This window comes from Emydura macquarii, unplaced genomic scaffold, assembly GCF_026122565.2.
Source record: "Emydura macquarii macquarii isolate MOO-44397 ecotype Brisbane River unplaced genomic scaffold, CSIRO-AGI_Emac_v2 contig_2473, whole genome shotgun sequence".
Classification (NCBI taxonomy): Eukaryota; Metazoa; Chordata; order Testudines; family Chelidae; genus Emydura; species Emydura macquarii.
This window is the reverse complement of record NW_027132610.1, coordinates 23,599,800-23,619,807: the sequence shown is the minus strand read 5'-3', so window position 1 is coordinate 23,619,807 and position 20,008 is coordinate 23,599,800. Positions and strand designations below refer to the sequence as shown.

General features: G+C 39.3%; 1 protein-coding gene across 2 annotated transcripts in view; it reads right to left on the bottom strand.

Annotated features, from left to right (window-relative positions):
- Positions 1–277: 277 nt before the first annotated feature.
- EPSTI1 (epithelial stromal interaction 1) overlaps positions 278–20,008 on the bottom strand; it is a 77,292-nt gene continuing 57,561 nt past the window's right edge. The window contains exons 9-12 of one of the 2 annotated variants that reach the window (XM_067562766.1): positions 8,827–8,900; positions 6,735–6,840; positions 3,053–3,103; positions 278–828 (exon numbers count right to left, since the gene is read on the bottom strand). In XM_067562766.1, the coding sequence (XP_067418867.1) occupies positions 3,083–3,103; positions 6,735–6,840; positions 8,827–8,900 (201 nt within the window). In that variant the 3' untranslated portion in view covers positions 278–828; positions 3,053–3,082. Of the gene's footprint in view, positions 831–3,052; positions 3,104–6,734; positions 6,841–8,826; positions 8,901–20,008 lie in introns of both variants that reach the window. The other variant, XM_067562767.1, reaches the window with a different exon arrangement.

Sequence of the window (20,008 nt, the reverse complement as noted above, 5' to 3'; positions counted from 1 at the left end):
CATGATTTACCTGTCAGGTACTGTAAGCATCAATTTTACATTAGGCAGAGATTTAGCTTGTGCATTGGACTTTGTGAAAAGCACTAGCAACAAATAGTGATACAACAACAGGTCAATTCCATTAGAATGGGAGGGAGAAAGAAAGACGTGAGAAACTAATGAAGCAGTCCAATATGCAATATTTCCTATTGAAGTTAGAGAAAATCGAAGCAAAATAGGCACACTGAAAGGTCAGTATAGCACAGAAAATTCCCCATAAACTAAAATTGCATTGAAATTTTTAGTTTTTTAGTTTTATTATCATACATTTCATACTTGTTTAAAAACATTTAAAAAGTAAAACATTCAGTTTAGTGCATTTCAGCTTTTTCCATAAACCTCAGCAACTAAGCACTAAGTAAAAATGAACAGAATTCCCCTCCCCCTCCCTCTACTATAAGCCTCTGCAAGCTTCAGATTTTTGGCTGATTATATAGGAAAGAGCATTTTATTCCTGCAGCTTCCATAACCACGGAAGCTACAAGCATGTCTTTTTCATTAGATCCCTAAGACTGCTATAATTACATCCTGCAGGAGGCAAAACGAATTATGAAAAAATAGAATGAAACTTTTCAGTCATTAAAGATTAAATACGATTTTCATAATCAACTGCCTCAAATATGAAATTGGCCACTGAAAATTCCTCACTGTAGTGGGCGTGTAGTTGAAGTCAGGGTAAAAAAATCACAGCGAGGTTGAACAAAATACCATCATGAAAGGAAGCATCTCTGGAGCTTTTTCAAGGTCAGTTGGTCAAGGCCAGATAAAAGTACATATCCCTCCAACACCCTGTAAGAAGAGAAAACAGAATTCAAGTTGCCTTATGCAGCAAAACAAAACTCAAAGTCACACAGCTACAGAATTAAGTCCACTGGAAAACAGTTTCCCTTTTCCTCTGACAGGTTTTAGTTTGTAATTTATAAGGATTTCATTTTCTATCTTATTATAAATTTGACTCATAAAATGTTCTAATTATCTGCAGGCACATTAATAGCCCTTTGAACAATATATTAGTGTAGCAGTCTGGGATGTGCTCTCAGAGCAATAGTAAAATAAAGCTTACAAGAGAGTATCCCAGTACATAACCATGGTACGCTATATATCAAATATTGTGCAGATTGTGAAAAAAAGCAGACTTAACTCTTAACTCTCAGCTCATCTAGCTACATAATGTTGTTTTTAAAAACCAAAATATTGTGCTCTGAAAAGTGACTGTAAAATGGAACTTTCTTCCATAGACATACTGCCTGTATCCATTTACCATCACATATGCCCTACTTCACCACCTAGAGTAAGATTTTACTGCATTTTACTCAGCTTAGCAATACAGAGCCCAATACAGCAGAGGGAGCCATTTTTATAGTAGCTCATGTATCAATGACAGAATTGTTCAGAATGGCAGGTGTGGCAATGTGTGAACCACAAAGAACCCAGGTTGACTTTCAGATTCCGGGTTATGTTTGCTGAGCTGGCACATAACATAACCCCTTGGCTTGTCCCATTCCCTCCCTCCGCCCCCGACCCTACATCCATACTTTACTTGTAAACTGAGCAGATTTTATCTGGAATGCTTTAAAAGATAATCAATATAGAGCACTAAGGTATTTTTTTAATAGAGATTCACTCTTCAGAATACAGCCACATTAAAAAAAAGTCATTCCAAAGATAACTGTTTAAAGTAATGAAAAAATAGAGAAGAATCACGAGGGGGTTTTGTCCCATGGGAACACAAAGCAATGAAAAAACATAAAAAAAACCAGAGTAATCCCCCAGAATTTTAAACAAAAACAGGGTATTTTTAAATTCTTTCTACACATATTCTAGCACTTCAGATAATATTCAGAGCCCTCTTCCAAGGCCAGAGCTAACAAAACATCAATACTATACATCAGATACCCCAGACCTCATATTTAGAGATTCCAGGAGTCCTAAGTCTCCAAAGCTTTCAATTCTTTTTGAGGGGGATTGTGAATTAGTGGAGAGAAAAATCTAAAGAAAATCCTTTCCTTTCTTAAATACAATAGTTTATTTCTTATGTTGCATCCTCCAAACAGTATCACAGAGAAAGGTATAATACACTAAGACTTTACTGATTTAAGGATTTACAGAACTGAATGTGGTAATTTGTAAAGGCAGGAAGAAAAAATAATAGACAGATGAAAAAAGAGAAATGTAAATGCAGTAAAGAAGTTTAAGAAAATACCACATTAAAACAACGGGCCAGATTCCCACGTCACCTACACCAGTTTTAAGACAGTGAACTCCACTGACTTCAGTGGTGTTCTTCTTACTTCACATTGGTATATGTGGGAGGAAGAACTTTTTAGAAACTTTATCCTTCCATTTATGGATAGTATACATATAGATGCACAACTTGCATTTCATTTATGATACTCAACCATTCCAGATTTTCAAAAACCTACCCTGGCCAATGTCCATGACTGTGTAACAGGAGACAGCTATTCTAAAGTGAGAATTGGTCTACATTGGTCAATGGTATAGTTACACTGATGTAGCTATACGGATGCTACTGTAGATGTGATGCGCCAATTTAAACTCTTACTTGCAGTGGTGCAGCTTATCCTGGGTTGAAATATTATACAGAACACAATGATGCAAATTCTGCAGTCGATTACAGCTGGTCTCATACACCTCAATAGATTTTTATGGATCAGATTTGGCCCTCAGCTATATTTGTACAACTCCATAAAGGGAATGAAACCACATGGTGATAATTGAGTTCAGAATTGCATGTGGGTTTGTGTGTATTATATTGTGTGTGTGTGTGTGTGTGTGTATATATATATATATATATATATATATAAATAAAATCATGGTTCTATTATATAACTGTGTAGACTAAAGTTGACAACAAGCATATTTATATGCTTAATACAATCACCTCTTGCTGGGACATTTAATTACAAGTGTTAATAGTTTAGTTTAATAAACTGTTAACTGACATCTGCAGAACACTTTTTAAAAGACCACCCATACAGTTTGTTTTTCTTACCTTTTTTTTTTTTAAAGTTGTATTAATCTTTTACTCAAAATACTTTGAACGCTAGACAAGAAAGAAAAGTACCTGTGTTAATACAGTATAAATGCACATGTAGAGAAATATTTACCAAAGGAAGTATTAATAAATATACAATTAGAGGGAGAACGTCAAAGGCACAAAAGGGATTGGGTAATAAAATTACAGTAAAATATTAAGCAGATATTGACTTTTTTATTATGAATAGCAAGATGTATTTACCCACGAGGTAAAATATTTTTTGCATGTGTCGACAACCCTGAATCAAGTCAATGTATGTATTGTTCTAAATGTCTTTCAAGATATCTGGAGCACTCATCATTACTGCTTCTTTTCCAGTAGATTTTTGTTTTACATACTGGAAGAGTTCAGAATTTGGTTTATTGTCTCATTGCACTTATGCTCCTATGCCTTTAATGTGAGCTTTCCCTTCCCTATAAATATTCATACTTGAATAGTGCATCACCAAAAGCAGCAGAGTCAGCATCCAAAAAGCATTCCTCATTCTTATGCATGACACAGCATAATGGAGACATGAAATGAGAGAGTAATATCTCAGGTTGTTTTCTAGGTCCTAAGTTTACTGTAGCTCTATAAGGTTTCAACATGACAACTTGTATTTTGTTAAAGAAGTTCCTGCATAAATTTCAGGAGTTTACCATCTGACATCTCTTCATTAATGGTATAAAGAAAAGGCCCTTGGAGGGCCCTTGATTTCCACACAAAAATAAGAGCTGCACCACGGGACTTGTCATGTATTAGTAGTTGGCCCCTATAAAGCCTCAGTTTTTTAAGTAAGGGTAAAATTTCAGCTGAAATGCATATAAAGATGTGCAAAATATTTGACGCTGTTCTTTTCATAAATACAGGTGTAAACTGTAGTTGAATTAAGCCAGGTTCACCATTTAGATCAATTATTAGTGCCAATACAGTTGAGACAATCTGTCCACCATTTAAACCTTAGGATTTAATACTTTTTGAAATTTTAAATCATACTGAGCTGACAACTGTTCTTGTTTTCCAAAAAGAATGGGTTACAGAATGGATTGCCAGTGTATTAACAGGAGCCTTCTTCAAGATTTTCCCCTTTAGCCTGTGATGAACCCTACATCCCAAGGGTTGGCTTGCAGAGAGGAGTGGGGTATTTATTAATTTGTTTTCCATTTAAAAAAAAATCCACAATATTTGTCTTCCACTACTAAGAATGGACGTAAAAGCACTTGGTAAACAAGCTTATACAAAGCTGCATTTTGATGGAAAGATTTATACTTTGTTCTTTAAAAAGGCACTGAGTATGTGGTTAGCATAGCACGGTGTTCAATTTAAATCATTCGAAGATCAAGGGATTATGATAAGTGAAAACCTTGGATGGTGGTATCCTCTTGACAGATTTTTAGTGGTTTTTTTTGTGTGTGCTAAAATCCCTGTTACTTTGTGGAATCTGATCTATTCCAAAAGCAAAATATTTGCTCTCCAGAAATGTGCTGAATCTGAGATCTGTCATTACTGGTAAGTAGCTGTATCCAGAGAAGGGATGAACTCCCAAAGTCAAGAAATCATCCCACCCTTCCCTTTAATTTGATGGTAGAATATCATGGGACACTCAAGATTTCCCTGGGAGCAGGGTCTCATAGCACTAGACTGTGGAAAATCACTGAAAAGACCAAACTTTCACCTGGTGTGTACATGTCTACTGAGATCCTGCCCAAAGAGCTAAACATCTGTCTCCTATTGTGTGTACGGTGGGCTCAACCTGCGTGGAGTTTCTAAACACAACTGTGACACAGATTATTTCAATGGGAATGGCCCTAATACTGCAAAGACTTCCATACATGCTTAACCTTCTGCACATTCATGGTCTTATTGACATCAACAGGATTGCTCATAGACTTTAAGGTGAAAAGGGACCATTATGATTATCTAGTCTGACCTCCTGTACAATGCAGGCCACAGAACTCATCCACCACTCCTGTAATAGACCCATAACCTATAACTGAGTTACTAAAGTCCTCAAATCATGGTTTAAAGCAGCGGTCCTCAACCTTTTTTTTCCCCAAGTACCACTCGGGTCAGGTACAGTCAGGTCAAGCATCACTTGACCTGCCTGTACCTGACCCGAGTACCACTCAGGAAAAAAGCAGGGGGGGGACGGGACTTTCGGCAGCGGCAGAGTTGCACAGCGAGCTCCATGCCGGGAACACTGCCCTCCGCCGAAACCCGTCGCCGTTTCCCCTTTTCGGTGGCAGAGTTTCTCAAGGGTGGGTGGGTGGGAGGGAGGGCCCTTCCGGCTGTGGAGCATTCGGTGACGTGGTACGCCTTGCATACCACCCAGCCTTCTTCCACGTACCACCTGTGGTACGCATACCACCGGTTGAGAACCGCTGGTTTAAAGACTTCAAGGTATAGAGATACTACAGAGTACTTCAAGGTACAGTAAGGGACCTGGGCCCCATGCAGCAGAGGAAGGCAAAAAATGCTCACATATGTAAAGGTTAAACATATATACAAGTCTTTGTAGGATTGGGCTATAGATGCTAGGAATAGACATGCCAGAAGACAATCACCATGGTTACTCAAAATCGTTTATCATTTAAACTAGCGATGATTTTCACTACATTTGCCAGTTCACTTAACCCAGTGTGCCTTTCTGCAATGTTTAATCCAGTGGTTCTCAATCTTTCCATACTATTGTACTCCTGAAGCCTGAGCCCTGCCGCCTGTGACTGAAGCATGTAATTTAGCTTCACAGGGCCCCCTGTGGCATGGGGCAGTTGACCTGCTTGCCACCCCCTAACACCAGCCCTGCTCTCGCGACCCCCGATAAATCCCACCACCCCAAGGTTGAGAAACATTGATCTAAATGAGTTGACATACCCCCTAGAAGACCTCTGCATACCCCCAGAGGTAAAACATATGCGAAGTTGAGAACCACTGGTTTAATCCCTTAGCAGGATTTCCTATTCGGCAGATTATCCTTTTAGCAGTTGCATTTGCCCTTGAATGCAATTTCTGCTGTGGTTCATTTAAATACAAGGAACTAGTACAAATATTGTTGGATCACTCAAGGATGCCATTATGCAGAACTGTAGTCACATTCATGTTTTATTAATGCTTGAATACAGTTTGATATTTAATATTGTACATTTAATAGATTACAGCAAAATTCCATGATTTTTTCTTTAAAGAAGCCATACAAAAGGTTTCATATTTTAAATTGGATACACAGTCTTTCTTGTCACAATTTTATGTGGAAAAATGAACAGCTGTATCTTTTATGTGCTTTTTTCCCCCTTAAAGAACATATTAAAAATGTTTTCAACATTTCTAAACATCTTTCATTTAGAGTTGTTCGAAAATCTCTTAAAACTTCATTCATTTTTGTTCTAAACTTAGGGAAGCAGTGATAAAGTCTTGTATTCAAGGCAATCTAGTTCTGCAGTAAAGGCAGCTGTCATTTTTTATTTTGATAAGACTGTGCTTATATCAGGATTTTTTCTCAAAAGCTATTGTAGAACTTATAGAACTGGCAGACTGCCTATCACACCGACTAAGCAGAAGACGAAAAGAATAATATCTGGGGAGTAGGTAGCTACATTAAAAAACAAAACCCCTTATTAATTTCATCTTTGGGACTTCGAAAGATGCTTTTGTTACTCACCCAGCTATCACCACCAAAACGATCCTTATTTTCAAAATATCCGGACTGGTGAATGCCACTTGGTTGACTTTTGCTTTGTAGTCGGTCCAGAAAAGCATTATTTACACTTAAAAACAGAGGGGGAAAAAAAGAACATTAATAGAAGTTTGTTGAGAGACTTTGAAATTCAACATTATATGAATTCTGTGAATAGCTTTTGCTGCTTAAAAGCCATCTGTGAACTCCTTTGCTTAGTTAAAACCCATGATGAGTAACCAAATAACGACATGGGATATGGTGGACTACATTTTCGATTCACTGCATGGAGATTCAGCCATATGATTTCCAGTAATGGTTAAGAGAGGTCATGTAACTCATTCCCTATAGACTGCTTTAGGGGTTGGGCAAGAAGAAAACCCCTGTAGCTATAAGAGATGCACTAAAATAATTCAGAAAAATATGGCTGTCCACATACTGTGCGCACCTTACCAGTGTTGGCTATTCATCTTAAATGGCCTTTAAGTACCCAGTACACAAGGAGAACTTCTAGAAGCTGCTGATCTTCTCATGCCACTGTAGAAGTGATTTCAGTTTGTCTCTGATAAAGAGACAAGTTCAGCAATTGACCCTTTCACTCCCGTGCACACAGTATCTCTTCCAGTTGTACGTACTGTTCTATCAATCTGGAACAAACACTACTTTCCCTCCAAGCTACTTGTAAATATGATTTTGAAAGCTCCTTTTTCACTTATGCTTATGCTCGCCACTCACTTTGAAGTGTCTTATGGTACTTTTTATAAACAATATTAAATGCAGATACTCTATTATTTATTTCTGTCTTGGGATGCAGGGACGTGGCCTCAGTGATAAGAGAGGTCTTTTCCTTCACTAACTTCTATGGCTAATAATTTTGCTACATTAGCACTGGGTCAGAAAGACCAAAATTTACTGAAATAGCTTTCGAAGAAGTTGCATAGAGGGTTGTTCTATAAATCTTTGAGGGGACTTTCATTATGGGGAAAGAGAAGGTTTCTTTTGACTTCAAGAAAGTCAAGAACGGACATAGAATTGAGGTAACTGGCTTCCTGGCAAAACTAAACCGAGAGAAAAGAAAGAATTCCAGGGTAAAAGAAAAGAAGAGTCAGATCCAGAATTTTAAAACTGGGGCGACTGTTTAGCATATAGAGAACACAGTCTGAATGGTGAATAAGATGCCACTATTTACCCTCTCAGGAACAAGGGTACATTTAATAGACTTGAAAGTCAACACCAACAAAAAGAATATATATTAACAAAGTGCTTGCTTAGCCTGTGGAACTCATTATTACTACATATCACTTCTGAAGCCAAGAGAGAAGTAAGATTCAAAATAGGATTATATTTTTATATGGCTAACAACAACATTCATAGTTACAGTAGATTGAACACCTATGTTTAAGGAATAAAGCCTTTTTGCATCAGGGCATAAAGCAATCACTATCTGATAGGCATTAGGAACAGTTACTTGTTTATACAGGAAAGTTTTCATAATTATCCACTAACGTTCCTCTGAAATAACTGATACTGGACACTGTTAGAAAGAGGACACTGGATTAGATGGAGGATGGATCTAGTATAGAAATACTTATGTAAAAGCTTGCACCAGGTTTGGACACCTAATTTGCATGCACAGACATCCTACTAATTACACATGTACATGACAAGTTACACCTTCACCAGTTATTTGCTTAGGTATTTGCCATGACTGATAAGGAAAGTTAGGCAGTGATGTGCACAGTTCTCTGAAAACCTGGGTTTTAGAGTATAATAATCAGATTGCCCTCAAAACACATCCTGAGAGATCAATTCTGTCTTCAGACAAACAGGTAAGTAACAAAACCCCCTTTTGGAAAATGGCTCCTACACTTATGCACAACTGTGTAGAAATTGACTATACATGAGTTGTGACAATGGGTATCCTTGGTTTGTCCGAGTGCAAGGTTAATGCTAAAGATGTTACTCAGAGCATCCTCATTGCAATGGTTCTGTAAAGCATAAAATAGCAATTTCTTGATGCCTTCTATACAGGGATTCAAATTAAGCAATTTCTTCTGTATTCATCCATAAATTATACCTCCTTTGTTCATTCTGATGCCATTTTGTTCTTCCTTCCTCTTCTTGCTTTCGTCTCAGTTCGAGTAATTCACTCTGGGAATGATAAAAGTAAAACCCCAAACCTAATTTTTAAAAAATTAATATAGTTATGCAGAAGACAAACAATTAATTACACAAGATATTAACCTTAACTAGTGCAATATTTCATTTGCCAAAAACTTTTACTTAACTTGAGTTCCTCTGGGAAGTAAGCTTTATTTACAATATACAAGATGCATCCACAAAATGCACTCAGTTTCCTCTTCAATTTTCCACTGGGCAAAAGTGGATGTGCCCTCTCGCAAAAAAAGCTGGAGGGTTCTGACAGCTAAACTCAGATCTAGGGCAATCTGCCAGAGGCAGGTGCCATCCCAATGGACGGTCTTTACCGTCACCCTGCTTGGTGGTTCCCAAGATCGCTGCTGTCTCCAGGCTCAAGTCTGTAGAGATTCGTGCCGCTATGCCATGAAGGAGGAAGCATGCTGTGGAAAGCATGTCCTACAGTCCTGCCTCAGCTCCAACCCCTCCCACGGTGTGCCTCTGCCTTCCCACTGACCAACTGTGAAGAAGCTTCCAAATGGTTTAACAGCCGTGGGAGGATGCCACAGAGCATGCTCTTCTCCTTTCTGTACTTCCCCTTGCCCCAATCCACAGGTCTGCTTCCCTTCTGCTAGCAGAAGTGGAGGTGAAAACAGGGCCCTGTACAACATAGATCTCAGTTTTGAAACTACCTCTGTCCATTGTTACTAACAGAGTTTGGGGGAATTTTATTTATGTAAGTTTCTTTGTTCCTTAATTGCATACTGTTATCTTTGTCATCATTGGAGCTACACTTATCATACCTTTTCCATAGAAGTGGCCCTGCTGAGCCTTTCTGAAGTTAGGCCTCTTGGGATGAAGAATACTTGACATTAGAGATTCCATAGTGACCACTTTACACTATGTAAATATGCTTATTCAATTTATTTTTATCTTGCTGCATTGTCTGTGGATACTTGTTTATGCCAAACTAAATAGAGTTCTGGAGCTGGATCCTGCAGCCCTTATGCTAAGTAATCCTAAATTATGCAAGTACTGCCAGTGATGTCAGAGGGACAGCTCCCATGAGTATGGATTACTCAGAAAAGGGTTACAGAATTGGACCTTAAAAAAAAAAAATGTAGCAATTAAAGTGCTTCTCAATCACGCCCAAAGAAATTCTGACCAGGACAGAATTAATTTATGCAGAACTGGTGCTACAGAATGGTTTGAGCTGTCTGAATATGTTCTGGGGGCACCAGATCCTTTCAGGACCTATGCCGTTGTATATCTTAGTGTCCATGTAACTAATACAGAAAAAGGAATGTGGCATAATGCCACAGTAAGATGTGTAGCCTCATTATCTTCCCTTCCAGTATTACACCGTGGTACTTTACTGGGTCCCAAGGTTTCCTGTCAGCGGTCCATATGGTTCCTTGTCACCTATGTATCCCCTTTGGTGTTTGTCAGCTCCTGGAACGCTGGACTGAGCCTTTGGGGACCTACTGTATGGACTAAAATAACAACTGTTGCAGAGCCTCCAGCCACCACTTCCCAGCCTGCTTAGAGTTTGGGATGGGGCAAAATAGACTGGAAACTCCTGCAAAAGCCAACTGGGAGGCTTCTGATGGGATGATTTATAGACCATTTGCTGGGCCAATGGAGAACCAGGATGGCTCAGTTGCTTCAGAGGGAAGGGACAGCCTGACTCAGAGACAGAGACTAGTGTTAGAAATTCACTTTTGGAGCTTTTGAGTTTGGAGCTGAGAGAGCAGTACAACAGCCTAGGGAGTCTGGGCTCAGCTCCCACTGCCCACAAAGGAAGACATTGAACTGCTGTGGGATCTAATATGCTGAGGCCAATGTCCAGGAAGGCAGAGAGCCAGCTGAGACCTCCACAGGACTGTGGAACAGGGGGCCAGCAGAGGACCCTTCCCCAATCAGGGGTGAAAATACTGCAAGGGAACCACTTTTGTTTTCTTTCAGCTAGCCAACATTTGCAGCACTGCTACGCCCATCCCTGGCTCACACCTCTTTCCCCCTACATAGAGAGGTGCCAGGGAAGGAGCTAGGGGCATAGTACAGTTCTGAAGGGTGGGAGGTGGGGAATTTGTTGTATCAATGTTTTAGCATTTATTAGCTAACCGCATATCCCTTTCCTTCTTTAGAGCTTCTGTTTCCTGTCCCCAATAAAGTCCCCTTTGTTACATTGTTATTTTGGGGCATGGCATTTCATTTTTGGGGTTCGTATTATTGTAGTTTGTTTCTTGTGTACTGGATCATACTCCTTATTAAGAGTAGTACTATTAGTTATTTTCTCAAGGTATAGCACCCCTAGTGTCCTGGGCACAGAAAAGAGCCTGAAGGCAGCAGGCATCACAACAAAGAACCCAGGATCCAACCCATGTGAGGAAAAGTCACTATCATTAGCAAATACCAGCTGCAATTGTTGGAAGGAAGCACACAATGGGTGGCCACTGTTGTGCCTACTTCCTCGCACTTCTTACACTTTTTAAGGTTGATGATGATGTGGCCCTATGCTTTTGTTTATAAATCAAGGTAGTTAGCTTGGCCACACACATTCAATCTTTTCACTTTGACTCGTGATCCACCAAATATCAGTCAGGTGTCCTGGTCTACTAATCACCTGGTGACTACTAATGCTAACCAAAGGAACATCAGTTCCATGTAACTTGTTCTGAAGTTGCTAGGTCAGTACCTTTCTATGGTCTGCAACATGCCACCTCTCCCAGCTGAGTTACTGATATGCTAGGGATTTCATGCCATTACAGGTACAGTTAACAGGAATTGAAGCTACCCCCCTTTTGCCACTGAAAATGTTGTCCAGGGGGAAATGGACCTATCTTGCACATTTTTCAGAATAATGGAGGACCAGTAAAGCTGGACTGTGAATTAAAGTGATGCATTTTACAGAAAGGTTCAGTAACTAAAAAGGAACTACAGAATGAAATAAAAACCAATTTAAGTAGAACATTAATAAAAGCTTTGCACTAAATAACTTAATAAATCAATAACCGGATAATGTGTTGTGCATCACTGTTTGTCTAGCCTTAAAAAGAAAAGCAAGATTAAGAATAAAAGAGCCAAGCTTAATTTTCACAGTTTTAAATAACTGTTCAACCTGAAAATTAAAATCCAGTATCTGATTTTCTAATGTTTGACTTTTAATGGCATTCATTAGAATTTTGCAATAACTATACCTTCAGAAATATACTGAAAGTACATAATACTGTGTTTAGAGTGCCCTGGAAAAGATTTTAAATCTAGCAATACATATTAAAACCTATTTCCCCAAAAATTTAACTGACAAAACATATAAATTTAATAGCTATATTGCACTAGAAGGTGCACACAAAAACAGAATTTACAATAATATAATATTAGTTTGAAGTAGAAGTGAATTAACATAAATCTGAGGGACAATTATTGGAGCTTTTAAAATATGTACACTTTAGGGTAGGTTTACAAATACCTACTGGACAGATAAACATACTAGCAGCAGCTACTGAGGCAAGGAGTACCATGGTACTACATACCAAAACCAATCTCTTGCACTCAGTCCATACCCTTTTAGAGAGATGGAAAACCAGTAAATAACTAAACTTCTGATTTTTTAGTTAAAAGATTTGCCTTAAAAGTGACTGTAGGGTTGGGGTCACAATGACCTCCTCTCAGGGGTCCCCTGGGCCAAAGTCAATGCAGGGTTGTGGCCTATGTTAGTTTTAAATGAAAAACTGTATTTCTTTATGGCCCACTGTGCAGTGACATAGTTACTTATAAGATACCCACCCACAGCATTTGAAATGAAATAAGCGTTTTGGTAACTGGACAGAAGAGAAAAAGGTGTTTGCTGTGATGGGAAAGAAAGAAGTAAGCTATATACTTTTTTTTTTCTAAATGGAGGTATATTTCTTGATGGACCCATAAGTCAAGTTACTGTACCAAAAGAAGGGTATGTATAAGATGCAGAGATCTGATTTTATATTTAGAGAAGAAACTGGAAGTCACTAGATCTGGGTTACATGTCCAGCTCTACCACAGACTCATTACTTGAGCTTGGACAACTTACTTACTGATCTAAGTAATTAGTGCAAACAGGTTTTATTGCATGTGCAGGAGGCCGATGATTTGGTCCATACTGTACTTATTAAAGTCAATTTACATCACATTTAAGAATCTGTATGTGATTTGATCAACTCATTCTCTATTCTTTAGCTAAAATAGCAAGTTTGAATAATTTAAAGACATTTTCTCTGAATCATTGGTAATTATGTTCAAGAACTCAAGGATAGGTCGGGTACCAGAGGCCTGGAAAAGAGCAAATATAGTACCTATCTTGAAAGGTGATGGGAAGGAGCAGAGCCCAGGGAATTTTAGGCCAGTCATCCTAATTTTGATAACTTGTTCTGGGTAACTCTCCAGGTATTAAACAATCACTCTATTCAAACCTACAGGTGATAAGTAATTGCCAGTATAAACTTGCCAAGATCAAATCATGTCAAACCAATCCAATTTCCTTTTATGACAGGGTAACTGGCCTTGGGTATTGAAAGGAGAGGGAGACACACTGAACTGGATTATCTGGACTTTAAGTAAAGCTTGTGACACAGTCCCACGTGACATTCTGAGAAGCAAACTAGGGAAATACAGTCTAGATGAAATTATAATAAGATGGTCGGTCTTTCAAGCAGTTGTGCATTCTCAAAGAGTGGTTATCAATGATGCACTGTTTGGGACACCACACTCTAAGATACATGTGAACAAATTGGAGAGAGTCTGGAGGAGGAGAACAAAAATAAAGAGGTTTAGAAAACATAACCTCCGAAAAAAGGTTGAAAAAACTGGGCACATTTAGTCTAGAGAAGAGAATGCTGAGGGGGAACATAAGCTTTCAAATATGTAAAAGGTCGCTACAGAGAGACTGGTGATCAATTGTTCTCTACATCCACCAAGGGTAGGACAAGAAATAATTGTTTGCAGCAAGGGAGATTTAAATCAGATATTAGGACAAACTTTTAACTATAAGGATGGTTAAACACTGGAACAGTTTACTTTGGGAGGTTGTGGAATAGAGATTTTTAAGAGTAGGTTGGATAAACAACTGTCAGGAGTGATCTAGTATATTTACACTGCCTCAGCACAGGGGTATAATCTAGATGACCTTCTGAGTTTCCTTCCAAGTCTACATTTCTATGATTTTGTTTAAGAAATGAAATGATTCTAAACATCAGCTGAGGGGAGATAGGTGTGTAAAGCATTGATTCTCTATTCAGAATCGCCTTTAGAATGGGATGTCCCCATGACACACTTACTGAGAAGTTCTGCATAAAGGAGAGGAAGAAACTATTACTAACTTTTCATAACTGTTCTTTGAAACGTGTTGCACATGTCCATTCCATGCACCCCACACAGTTGCCATAATTTTTTTCCTCAGTGGTATCCATTGGAGTGGCTTGATCACCCTCTGCTGTCACATGCTGGCAGTGCCAATATAAAGGACTCAGCCAACCCCAAATCCCCTCAGTTCTTTCTTTCCAGAAAACTCCATTGTAGAGGGGTAGAAGAACAAGTCATGGAATGGACATGTGCAACACATCTTGAAGAACAGTTAAAGAAGGTTAGTAACCATTTTTTCTTCAAGTGATTGCACATGTGCATTGCACTCTTGATGACTCCCAGGCAGTAATATAGGTAGAGGAATTGGAGTTCATATATACACAGACTGTCTTGAGGAGGGGTAACGAGAGTGGTTCCAAGGGCCGGAGTCGGGAGACGTAGGACCTCACTTCTGATTCGGAGGAAGAAAACTCTCCTTCCACTGAGGTGCAATTCCAGATGATTCCAAGGACCAGTGGGGAGATGTGCAGAGTAGAAAGTATCACCGGTTTTCCTTTTGATGGTTCCAAAGGGCAAGCTACAAAGGAAAAGGTACCTCTTGGAGGTCAGAAAGTGAAGGGACAAAGTGAGGACTGCCAAAAGCCAAGCAGAGCTGGACCTTGCAAAGGCAATTAAAACCAATAGTAAAAGGTTCTGTAGCCAGATAAATAAAAAAAAAAGAGAACAAAAAAAGAAGCAGCAGGACTGAGGATGGTTGGTGATGAAAGATAATCTAGGTATGGCCCAACACCTAAACAAATACTTTACTTCACTTTTTAATAAGGGTAATGAGGAATTTAGGGATAGTGGCAGGCTAATTAGTGTAAATGGGGATATGGAAGTAGAAATTACCATATCTGAGGTGGAACTAAAACTGAAACAGTTTAATGGGACCAAACTGTGTGAGGACAGATAATCTCCATCCCAGAATATTAGAGGAACTGGCACATGAAATTGCAAGCCCAATTGCAAATTAATCCGTAAACTCGGCAGTCGTACCTGATATCTACAGAATCTATTTTTAAGAAAGAGAAAAAAAGTGACCTGGGAAACTACAGGCCTGTTAGTTTGACCTCAATTTTATGCAGGATCTCAGAACAAATTTTGAAAGAGAAAGTAGTTAAGGACATAGAGATAAATGGTAATTAGGATAAAATATAACTTGGTTTTACAAAAGGTAGATCATGCCAGACGAGCCTGATCTCTTTCTTTGAGAAGATAATTGATTTTTTAGACAAAGGAAATGCAATAGTTCTAATCTACCTGGATATCAATAAGGCATTGGATACAGTTCCACATGGGAAATTATTAGTTAAATTGGAGTAGATGGGGTTTAATATGAGAATTGGAAGTTGGATAAGAAACTCGTTAAAGGAGACATTGCAGTTGGTCAGATGGAAGAATCCCAGTACTGCAGAAAAGGACCCGGGGGTTACAGTGGACAAGGAGCTGGATATGAGTCAACAGTGTGCCCTTATTGCCAAGAAGGTTAATGGCATATTGGGTTGAATTAGTAGGAACATTGCCAGCAGATCAAGGGAATTCCTTATTCCCCTCTATTCGGCACTGGTGAGACCTCATTTGGAGTACTGTGTCCAGTTTTGGGCCCCCCACTACAGAAAGGATGTGGACAAATTGGAAAGAGTCCAGCGGAGGGCAACGAAAATGGTTAGGGGGCTGGAGCACATGACTTAGGAAGAGAGCTGATGGAACTAGGCTTGTTTAGCCTGCAGAAGAGAAGAATGGGGGGGAGGGGAGATTTGATAGCAGCCTTTAACTACTTGAAAGTGGGTATCAGGGAGGATGGAACTAGGCTGTTTTCATTGACAGTAGATGGCAGAACGAGGAGAAATGGTCTCAAGTTGCAGAAGGTGAGGTCTAGATTGGATATTAGGAAAAAAAATTTCACTAGGAGGGTGGTGGTAAAGCACTGGAATAGGTTACCTAGGGAGGTGGTGGAATCTCCATCCTTAGAGGTTTTTAAGGTGTGGCTTGACAAAACCCTCGCTGGGATGATTTAGTTGGGGTTGGTCCTGCTTTGAGCAGGAGGTTGGATTAGATGACCTCCTCAGGTCCCTTCCAACCCTAATCTTCAATGAGTCTATGATACTGAAAGTTGAACTGTCAGGCTGGAGGGAGGTTACTAGTGGAGGTCCACAGGGACCAATCTTGGGACCAATCTTATTTAACATTTTCATCAATGACTTTGGCACAAAAAATGGGAGTGCGCTAATATAATTTGTGGATGACACAAAGTTGACAGGTATTGCCAAGATGAAGGAGGACCAGAATATCATACAAGAAGATTTAGAAAACCTTGAAAACTATAAGGAAATGGGTTGAAATTGAATAATGCAAAGTCAAGCACTTAGGGACTAACGACAAGGATTTTTGCTATAAGATGTGGACTTATCACTCAGAAGTGACAGAGGAGGAGAAAGACCTGAGTGTATTGGTTGATTACAAGATGACTATGAGCCACCAATGTGATGCGTCTTTGAAAAAGGCTAATGCAGTCCTAGGATACATCAGGCAACGTATTTCCAACAGAAATAGGGAAGTACAAGTACCATTATACAAGCACTTTTGAGACCTCTTCTGGAATACTGAGTGCAATTCCATGTTTTCCATGTTTAAGAACTATAAATTCAAACTGGAGCAGGTGCAGTGAAGGAATACTAAGATGATCCGAGAAATGGAAAGCCTACTTTATGAGAGGAGACTCAAAGAGCTTGGCTTGTTTAGGTTAATCAAACGAAGGCTGAGAGGAGGTGTGATTACTCTCTATAAATACATCAGAGGGATAAATACCAGGGAGGGAAAGGAGTTATTTAAGTTAAGCACTAGTGTTGACACAAGAACAAATGAATATAAACTGGACAAATACAAGTTTAGGCTTCAAATTAGATGAAAGTTTCTAATCATCAGAGGAGTGAAGTTCTGAAATAGACTTCTAAGGGGAGCAGCTTGGGTGAAAGTGATCATAGAATCATGAACTCCAATATTTAAAGGAATTGGTAAGAGGGAAAACAGCATATAAGGATAATGGATTTCAAGAAGGTAGACTTTAGCAAACTCAGAGAGCTGGTAGGTAAGATCCCATGAGAAACAAGTCTAATCAGAAAAATAGTTCAAGAAACCTGGCAGTTTTTCAAAGAGACATTATTAAGGACACAAGAGCAAGTTATTCCGGTGCGTAGGAAAGGTAAGAAGTATGGCAAGAGACCACCCTGGCTTAACCAGGAGGTTTTCAATGATCTAACTAACTCAAAAAAAAAAAAAAAAGTCCTACAAAAAGTGGAAACTAGGTCAAATTGCAAAGGATGAATATAAACAAATAATACATGTATGTAGGGACAGGAAAGGCCAAGGCACAAAATGAAATTAAATTAGTTAGAGATGTAAAGGGTAACAAGAAAACATTCCACAAATACATTAGAAGCAAGAGGAAAAACCAAGGACCAGGTAGGGCTATTACTTAATGGGATGGGGGAGAACAAAAATCACAGGGAAGCAGAAAATATGGAAATAGCAGAAGTGCTAAATGACTTTTTTTGTTTCAGTTTTCATCAAAAAGGTTAGTAGCGATTGGACATCTAACATAGTGAATACCAGTGAAAATGAGGTAGGATATGAGGCTCAAACAGGGAAAGAACAAATTTAAAATTACTTAGACAAGTTAGATGTCTTCAAGGCACCAAGGCCTGATGAAATACATCCTAGAATACTCAAAGAGCTCACTGAGGAAATCTCTGAGCCATTAGCGATTATCTTCAAAAAGTCATGGAAGGTGGGAGAGATTCCAGAGGACTGGAAAAGGGCAAATATAGTGCCAATCTATAAAAGAGGGAAATAAGGACATCCTGGGGAATTACAGACCAGTCATCTTAACTTCAGTATCCGGAAAGATAATGGAGCAAATAATTAAGCAATCAATTTGTAAACACCTAGAATATAATAAGTTGATAAGTAACAGTCAGCATAGATTTGTCAAGAACAAATTGTGTCAAACCAATCTGATAGCTTTCTTTGACAGGGTTCAAGCCTTGTGGATAAAGGTGGAAGCAGTAGATATGGTATACCTTGACTTGAATGTCTCGCATGACCTTCTCATAAACAAAGTAGAGAAATACAACCTAGATGGAGCTACTGTAAGGTGGGTGCATAACTGGTTGGAAAACCGTCCCCAGAGAGTAGTTATTAGTGGCTCACACTCAAGCTGAAAGGGCATATTGAGTCTTCAGGGATCAGTTGTGGATCTGGTTCTGTTCAATATCTTCATCAATGATTTAGATAATGGCATAGAGTGTACACTTATAAAGCTTGCAGACAATATCAAGCTGGGAGGGACTGCAAGTGCTTCAGGGAATAGGATTAAAATTCGAAATGACCTGGACAAACTGGAGAAATGGTCTGAAGAAAACAGGATGAAATTCAATAAGGACAAATGCAAAGTAGCAGACTTAGGAAGGAACAATCAGTTGCACACATACAAAATGGGAAATGACTATGCAGGAAAGAGTACTGCGGAAAGCTATCTAAGGGTGATAGTGATCACAAGCTAAATATGAGTCAAGAATGTAACATTGTTGGGGGCGGGGAAAAAAGCAAACATTCTGAGATGTATTAGCAGGAGAGTTATAAGCAAGACATGAAACGTAATTCTTCCAATCTACTCCGTGGAGTATTGTGTCCAGTTCTGGGATTAAACAATGATTAAAGGTCTAGAAAACATGACCTACGATGGAGGATTGAAAAAAATTGGGTTTGTTTAGATTGGATAAGAAGACTGAGGAGGGACATGATAACAGTTTTCAAGTACATAAAATGATTGTTACAAGGAGGAGGGAGAGAAAATGTTCTCCTTAACCTCTGAGGATAGGACAAGAAGCAAGCTTAAAATTGCAGCAAGGTTGGTTGAGGTTGGACATTAGGAAAAGCTTCCTAACTGTCAGGGTAGTTAAGAATTGGACTAAGTTGCCTAGGGAGGTTGTGGAATCTCCATCGTTGAAGATTTTTTAAGAGTAGGTTGGACAAACACATGCCAGGGATGGTCTGGATAATGCTTGGACCTGCTATAAGTGCAGAGGACTGGACTAGATGGCCTTTCAAGGTCCCTTCTAGTCCTACGATTCTACGATGGAGGGGATGGTATGATGAGACTGCACTACAATGGCATGTGGCCCATCTGCGGCTGCTAGTAGAAAATATCTCCAATAGCTGGAGATGGAACACTAGATGGGGAGGGCTCTGAGTTTCTTCAGAGAATTCTTTCCCAGGTGTCTGGCTGGTGGGTCTTGCAGACATGCTCAGAGTTCAACTGATGGCCATATTTGGGGTCACAAAGGAGTATTCCCTTGGGTCAGAGTGGCAGAAACTCTGGGTGTGGGGTTTGCCTTCCGCTGCAGCAGACAACACAGGTCACTTGCAGGTTTAAACTAGTATAAATGATGGATTCTCTGTAATTTGAGGTCTTTACATCATGATTTGAGGACTTCAGTAACTCAGCCTGAGATTATGGGTTTATTACAGGAGTGGATGGGCAAGGTTATATGGCCTGCAACATGCAGAAGGTCAGACTAGACGATCACATGGTCCCTTTTGGCCTTACAGACTATGAGTCTATGGTGACTGGGTGCTGGGCATGGTTCCCCCCTGTCTGCCAGCACGGACATGATGACTCTTGAAATGCCAGCGATACCAGCACTGTCAGGGTTAGAAGATCCTTGGCAGCTGCAAATGCCTCT